We start from the raw sequence: 8087 nt of genomic DNA, 5'->3' as shown, positions 1-8087 counted from the left end.
AATATATACCATGATCCATGATAAGTATTAAGACCTCATTACTCAAGACTAAGTACTAAATTATCCATACAAAGACAGGGATTACGATGAGTACCGTACATATCGTACATTCTTGATAAAGTCTAGCGTTAAAATGATATCAATTCATGTCTTTGAGGTCTATACAATCTCCGTACTGTATACAATTCTATGCCCTGGTTCATCACGGCCTTCATGAATGTCTTGTTTAGATTTAATTTTGATCATCAATGAGATGGTCAATGACGTTGATTATCGAAAACAAAAAAGATCACAAACAAAAAATAAAAATATAATAATTTGGAAAGTACACTGCCAGGGATTCGAATGAGCGTCATGATTTTTAATATTTTAAAAATATTCGCATCCAACGGGAATCGAATGGACGTCCCAGCTTTCAAAATCGACGGGTAACCTCATCGCATCGCATATTACATAATCTCAAAGTAAGCATCAAATTTTTTTTATTAAAAGAAATATTTTTTTTTTTCATATAAGTAAAAACATAGATAAAAGTAAAATTTTTTGATCCATTATCTTTTTCTATATAAGGTTAAATCAAATCAGTAAAGATGCAACTTACTTGGAAAGATATCCCTACTGTTCCAGAGGCTAATGACCTTTTGGACATTGTCTTGAACAGAACTCAAAGAAAAACTCCAACTGTTATTAGACCAGGTTTTAGTATTAATAGAATTAGAGCTTTTTATATGAGAAAAGTTAAATTTACTGCTGAAGGTTTTGATGAAAAATTAAATGATTTAATTCATGGTTTCCCAAAAATTGATGATGTTCATCCTTTCCATAGAGATTTAATGGATACTTTATATGAAAAAAATCATTATAAAGTTTCTTTAGCTGCTGTTTCAAGAGCTAAAACATTAATTGAACAAGTTTCAAGAGATTATATTAGATTATTAAAATTTGGTCAATCTTTATTCCAATGTAAACAATTGAAAAGAGCTGCTTTAGGTAGAATGGCTACAATTTCTAAAAAATTAAAAGATCCTTTAATTTATTTAGAACAAGTTCGTCAACATTTAGGTCGTTTACCTTCAATTGATCCAAATACAAGAACTTTATTAATTTGTGGTTATCCAAATGTTGGTAAATCTTCATTTTTAAGATGTATCACTAAAGCTGATGTTGAAGTTCAACCTTATGCATTCACAACTAAATCTCTTTATGTTGGTCATTTTGATTATAAATATTTAAGATTTCAAGCTATTGATACTCCAGGTATTTTAGATAGACCAACTGAAGAAATGAATAACATTGAAATGCAATCCATTTATGCCATTGCACATTTAAGATCTACAGTTTTATATTTTATGGATGTTTCAGAACAATGTGGGTTTTCAATTGAAGCTCAAGTTAAATTATTCCATTCAATTAAACCATTATTTGCAAATAAATCTGTCTTAGTTGTTATCAATAAGACTGATATTATTAGACCAGAAGATTTAGATGAAGAAAGACAAGCTTTATTACAAACTTTAACTGGTGTTCCAGGTGTTGAAATTATGACTACATCATGTCAAGAAGAAGATAATGTTTTCCAAGTTAGAAATAAAGCATGTGAAAAATTATTAACTTCAAGAATTGAACAAAAATTAAAAGGTCAAGCTCGTATTAATAATGTTTTAAATAAAATTCATGTTTCTAAACCAACTCCAAGAGATGATTTGAAAAGAGAAGCTTTTATACCTGAAGGTGTTTCTAAATTGGCCAAATATGATGTTGAAGATCCAAATAGACGTAAATTACATCGTGATATTGAAGCTGAAAATGGTGGTGCAGGTGTTTATAACATTAATTTGAAAGATGCTTATCTATTAGAAGATGATGAATGGAAAAATGATAAAATGCCAGAATTATTAGATGGTAAAAATGTTTATGATTTCCTTGATCCAGATATTAGTGCTAAATTACAAGCTTTAGAAGAAGAAGAAGAAAGATTAGAAAATGAAGGTTTTTATGAAAGTGATTCAGAAATTGAAGATGATGATGTTACTGATATTCAAGAAAAAGCTGCATGGATTAGAGATAAACAACAAAAAATGATTAATGCTGCAAGAAATAGAAAAGCTTTGAAAAATGGTGGTACTATGCCTCGTTCTAAATTAACAAAGAGTTATAATGAACTAGAAGAACATTTACAATCATTAGGTCATGATACTACAATATTAAATTCTAAAAAATCAAAGAAAATTTCAGAAAATCCTTATGTTGAATCAGGTGCTGATGTTATAATGAATCAAGATTCTGAACATGTTACTAAAAAACAACCAGTTTATAAATCTGATAGATTAAATGACGGTGTTGCAGATGGTGCACTTAGATCAAAAGCTGATAGAATGGCTAAAATTCAAAGAAGAGAAAGAAATAGACAAGCTAGACAAGGTGAAGCTGATCGTCATGCTACTGCTTCTTTACCAAAACATTTATTCAGTGGTAAGAGAGGTATTGGTTCAAATGATCGTCGTTAAGATTATCAAAAATTATTCTCTATCATATTTTTGTATTTTAAAACTTTAGTTTAAACAATTTTATTCATGTTTTCATTTTTATATTTTTCATTCTTTTTGGTTTTAAAATTTGGTTTTATATAATTATTTTGGTTTTAAGGGATATTTGCATGAAATTTAAACTAAAAATTTTCCACATATAACTTCACAATATTATATTATTGTGTTTGTACATTACACTATATAAATATTTTTAGTCTGTTTTTTTGGACTACTATAATGAAATATTGATTTAAATATATAATATAATAAGAAATATGTAGTATAAAATTCGCATAATATATAAAAAAAACCTTCATATAGTAATAATATATAATAAATTCTATTTTTTGACCTTTTTCCTGTTTTCTAGTGACTTTTATATAAACTTTTATAAGTACCTTTTTTTTAATGAACAAAACCAAATCATTACAAACCAGTTGTATGTTTTTAAACTCCCAAAATCCCATGAATATCTGCATCTCAATAATAATAATACTATGTAATATAATATTATGAATGCAACCAATCTTCTTCTAATCTAAATTGCATTTCTTCTTCATCATTATGACCTAAATTATTATTAATTCCAGAATTATGTTGATTAAATTGAGGTCTAACATTTGAAGAACTTGGTCTTGAACCACGTCTTTTCAATTCTTGAGGAGTTAATAAATCACTAAGACTTGAAGGAACAAAATCTTCTTCAAAAACATCTATAGATTGATCATCATCTTCATCATCATCATCTAATATTGCACTTTCATTGATTGGTTCTGTGAATAAAGGTCTTGTTGATACATTACCAATTTGTGAATGACTAAATGATCTAAATTTAGTTTCAATACCATTTATACCATTACCATTAGTTTGTGGTTGAGACCAAATCGAATTTTGGAAAGGTGAAGTTGAAGTATATGATCTTGTATGATATTGAATAGGTGATTGATGATCGAATGAAGAAGAAGTATTGAAATTATAATTTGTTGTTTGTTGAGTTGGTGATATAATATTCATTGATTGAGATTGAGATCCAACAAATTGATTGAAACCATTAGAATTACCACCATTAAAACCATTTGAAATTGGAATACTTGAACCTGGAGTGATGAATCCATTTGGTGGTGAAATAATACCTTGATTAACATTTTGAACATTTTGAGTTTGTTGTTGAACTTGTTGCTGAGCTTGTTGTTGAGCTTGTTGTTGCTGAGCTTGTTGACTTTGATAAACCTGAGCCAAACTCTTTGGATTAACTCTTCTTCCATCAGGTAAGATATGAGCTAATGCACATTTTAAACCAAATTTACAATTCCCCTTGCTAAAATATTTACATGGAGCAGTATCTAAATTTGAATCTTGTGTATGAGAAAATGGACATGAATCACCAGCTTGACAAGCACCTTGTCTATAAAACTTACAAGGAACATGAGCAAGGTCTGGAAAAACGTTAGTATTTATCTCAAAGAAGCTTCCAAGGTTACACCCTGATGATTTTTTACTCACTTTTCGATGGACTTTTAGACATTTCCAAGTCTTTGCTAATATGACCATTATTCCCCTGATTTTGAGATAGATTATGATGATTTCCCTGTGATTTACTCACGGATAATGACCGATGGAAGCCTTGATTATATCCTTCCTGTAATGGTTGTGTCATAATCACCAAAATACCTCTTAGTTACTATGAATTTATTTCTCTTTTGGTGGTGTTTTTGTTAAATTTGCTAGCTTTTTGATATAATTATGTCTTATCTAGTATAACGTGTAAAATAACCCTAAATTGAAGCAAAAAAGATGGAATTTCTTAGTCAAATCAACTCTTTAACACTTAATCACTAATCACTTTATCAAATATTTCAATTCTTATAACCAATTTGATCTAATTAACTCTCTTTCTTTAAAATCTCCACTGTTTTGGAATCTTGTGCGACTAAATTCTACTTAATTTCTAATTCTCATTAGTCATTTCGTTATCACGATAAGCCAAATGCTGACTCAGCGATTACAAAGCAGTATAACCAAAAATACTAAAATTATAATTTTACTATACAAAATCAGAGCAATTTATTCATTGTAATGGTAAACCAAGTAGTTTGGAAGACCAAAGACTTGATAACCTAATCTCTTTGCCATCTTAGCGAAACCTTCAGTTTCAATCAAATGATAGAATGGGAAAGGTGGGAACATGGCACCATCTCTATGAACATCAGCTTTAACTAGAACAGCAGCACCTCCAACACCATCTAATTCCATTTCAGTGTTCTTATCACCATTAGCATCATAGAAATGAGCCATTAAAGGTCTATAAGTGGCAATTTCTGCATAACCTTCCACAATAATTTCATCATCAGCCATATTTTCAGCAATTTTTAAACCTTCTTCACTTTCAACCCAATTATTAAAATCATAAGGTCTTATAGAATCTTGTTTTTTCTCTTCATCGAAATAACGTTGATAACAATTTGCACTTATGATTGGTTTATCATGAGATACAAGATCTTGAATTAAAGTTGGTGGTGATTCAATGATATCAGCATCTAACCATAATACCCAACTTGTATATGGACCTAAAGCACTGAAAACAAGAGAATTTCTTGCAGATGCCATTGCAGCTCTTCTTTCTTTTTGAACTTTTAAAGCATGTCTATGTTTTTCTTGTTGATTATCTAAAGATTCAGTATCTTGTCTTAAAATTGTAATTTTAGAAAAACGATTTTCTTTTTTACCAGTTTGAATTTGTTTTATAGCTTTTTCTAATTTTTTCAAAGCTAAATCACCATCTTTATTTCTTGGTACAATAAAACCTAATTCTAATAATTCTCTTGGATAAGTTAATCTTAATAAATTTGACCAATATTCATTATAAAATTTAGACATTGGTGATAAAATTAAAACTTTTTCTTTATTATAAACAGCCATTGGAGTTGAAGCTAATTTATTTAAATCATAATGAGCAATATGATCACCTGGTAAATTTCTTGGAATAACATCATGTTGTCTACTAAAAAATCCATTTTTTTTAGTTTTATAACTATATTTAGATGTTGGTTTTGATGATGTAAAGAAAAACCAATAAGTTAAAACAATTAAAAATAAAGGACCCAATAAAGTCAAAGGTCTTCTTCGTATTTGACGGATAAAATTGTTTCTATTCAAAGAAGCAGCTTTCATTTTTGTTAAATTTTGTTCAAATAAGAATATAAATTCTCAAACGTGTTTTGATCTCTTGAAATGTAAACAAAAAAAAAAAATGAATATCAACTGAAAAAAAAAACTTCTCAACCTCAAACCACAATCAGCAAAATATCACAACTATGATTCAAATCAAAACCAAACAATCACCAAAAAGAACCAGCCTTTCAACCAATTTCTTGTTTTGATTTGATTTGATTTTGGAAATTTCCCACCTATTAAAAAATCCCAAATTCAGACGTTTTTTTTTGATTTTTTTTGACAACTGTTCAAGAAATTCGCGAAATTAAAAGTAAAAGATCAGCGTATGTAAGATATTATGTAACCAAGAAAATCAAAAAATATCACGTTTATATTCAAGACATCATGTGACTAGGGGAAAGTAAAAGCCCTAATTGAGATTATGATGAATTAGGGGCGAAAAAAGGTATCTTTGATTCACTCAAGTTGAAATAATTTCAAATGGTAAAGCTATCACTAGCAAATCTGATCAAAAAGTTAATGTCTCATCAATATAGAAACAACGGTTGATGCTGCTACTAGATATTTCAAAAATGCACATGGTTTTGTTCCAAGATCAAGATTTTTACTATGGTTGATCGAAAACATGTTCAAATTTATTATTAGTTATAAAATCAGATTTATTTCATAATTAAAAGATGGTGCATTAGGTTTAGGAAAAGTTCTCATTACAGGTAATTTAACACTTTATAACATTAAGATCCTTTGTTAATCAATATAAATCTTTCATTAATTACTATTGTTACACTTCATCATGATTAAATAACTATTCCAAAACTATTATTGACATTATTAACCAATACAAATTAGTTGATTAGGCAAAAAAATTCTAATTCTAATTTATTCTGTATAGATATAGAGCTTTAATAAACGTATGGTTTTCTTTGTTGATCAATTGGTGATAAATCTTAGGGAAATTATGTCGACTACATCAAATTTCAGAAAATAATATAACATATATTTTTAATTTTAATTTGAAATTTTCAATTAACTTATGCATATAACGTATAAAATTAAATATTCATATATATATATATTCATAACTATACAATTACCAGCAACATCACCTTTACTCTAAAAAAAAGCCTAGATCAACTGTTTGACAGAAGCAAACCATCTTTTAATTACCCCAAGGTGTAATATAGTAAAGTGATCCAACAACTGCTATAACTAATAACAGGTATTCAATCGACATAAAACAGATCATAACTAAAAACACTAATATAGCTGCTGTGACTAATTCAATATTCGATACATCTCTTTGTAATCGAAAAGGATTGTCAGCAGCAAATATTTCCAATGTTCGATCAACCTCAATCTCGGTAGAACCTGGTCTAACAACAGAGTGGATACCTTCACCATTACCTTCACCATGATCAATGGTTAAATCTTCAGTTGAAATAACAGAGTGGATACCTTCACCATTACCTTCACCATGATCAATGTTTAAATCTTCAGTTGAAATAACAGAGTGAACATCTTCACCATTACCTTCACCATGATCAATGGTTGAATCTTCAGTTGAAATAACAGAGTGAACATCTTCTTTACCTTCACCATGATCAATGTTTAAATCTTCAGTTGAAATAACAGAGTGAACATCTTCTTTACCTTCACCATGATCAATGTTTAAATCTTCAGTTGAAATAACAGAGTGAACATCTTCTTTACCTGTAGCTCTGTTTAATGGTTTAGAGGCTCTTTGCTTTATTCTATGGGTATCACCTAAATCTATTGTTTCCTCCATTGTGATGAAGCGTATTTGAAGTGTTGAAATATCATATTGTTAAAAGATACATTCAAGCGCTGTGTTTTGATATTTATATATTAATTAATCTGGCGGCTCCACAAAATGAAAACGAAAGACAATAGACACAAAAACATCGTGTTAGGGCCACTTGATCTAAAATTCCCGTCGATTATGTAATCCTTGTCGATTATGTAATCCTTGTCACTTAACAGACGTATAACAATCACTGACGTCCCGAGTCCCGACACCCGGATCGGTGTTTCTTTGTATAGTATATGGGATATAGTCTTTGAGCATATATATGGTATATATATATGTTGCAAATCTATATAGTATAGAGTATGTATATAGTATATATTATATTAAATTTTGGCCAAAATTTGCAGAATTGAAACAAAATTTGCCAGAACACGACAGGTGTATATAGATAAGTAAGGAGATAAGTATTAGCATATTGCAGCTATATCTGACTAGTATAATATATATATATATATAATATATATATATATAGTATTCAAAGTAGATTCGACTGGAAGGCAAATATTTCCATATAACTAGTTTTTGGACAAGCTGCAGCTGGGTCAAAATTGAATTAA

At 29.0% G+C, this 8087-nt stretch overlaps 4 protein-coding genes across 4 annotated transcripts; 1 reads left to right on the top strand and 3 right to left on the bottom strand.

Moving 5' to 3' along the window:
* Nucleotides 1-590: 590 nt before the first annotated feature.
* Nucleotides 591-2507, top strand: NOG1 (putative GTPase NOG1; the record flags this gene model as incomplete). The annotated part of the gene is made up of 1 exon (XM_011279123.1): nucleotides 591-2507. One exon carries the CDS (start codon nucleotides 591-593, stop codon nucleotides 2505-2507), a length of 1917 nt encoding a protein of 638 aa, XP_011277425.1.
* Nucleotides 2508-3038: 531 nt separating this feature from the next.
* On the bottom strand, nucleotides 3039-4079 carry BN7_254 (uncharacterized protein; the record flags this gene model as incomplete). Its single annotated transcript, XM_011279122.1, has 1 exon — nucleotides 3039-4079. The coding sequence occupies one exon, from the start codon at nucleotides 4077-4079 to the stop codon at nucleotides 3039-3041; it is 1041 nt and encodes a 346-aa protein (XP_011277424.1).
* Nucleotides 4080-4592: 513 nt separating this feature from the next.
* MNN9 (mannosyltransferase complex subunit MNN9) lies at nucleotides 4593-5699 on the bottom strand (the record flags this gene model as incomplete). The annotated part of the gene is made up of 1 exon (XM_011279121.1): nucleotides 4593-5699. The coding sequence occupies one exon, from the start codon at nucleotides 5697-5699 to the stop codon at nucleotides 4593-4595; it is 1107 nt and encodes a 368-aa protein (XP_011277423.1).
* A 1162-nt stretch (nucleotides 5700-6861) lies between these two features.
* On the bottom strand, nucleotides 6862-7488 carry BN7_252 (Midasin; the record flags this gene model as incomplete). Its single annotated transcript, XM_011279120.1, has 1 exon — nucleotides 6862-7488. One exon carries the CDS (start codon nucleotides 7486-7488, stop codon nucleotides 6862-6864), a length of 627 nt encoding a protein of 208 aa, XP_011277422.1.
* Nucleotides 7489-8087: the final 599 nt, after the last annotated feature.

Source organism: Wickerhamomyces ciferrii, contig 00004 (genome assembly GCF_000313485.1).
Source record: "Wickerhamomyces ciferrii WGS project CAIF00000000 data, strain NRRL Y-1031 F-60-10, contig 00004, whole genome shotgun sequence".
In the NCBI taxonomy this organism is placed as follows: domain Eukaryota; kingdom Fungi; phylum Ascomycota; class Saccharomycetes; order Phaffomycetales; family Wickerhamomycetaceae; genus Hansenula; species Hansenula ciferrii.
This window is presented reverse-complemented; position numbering and strand designations above follow the sequence as displayed.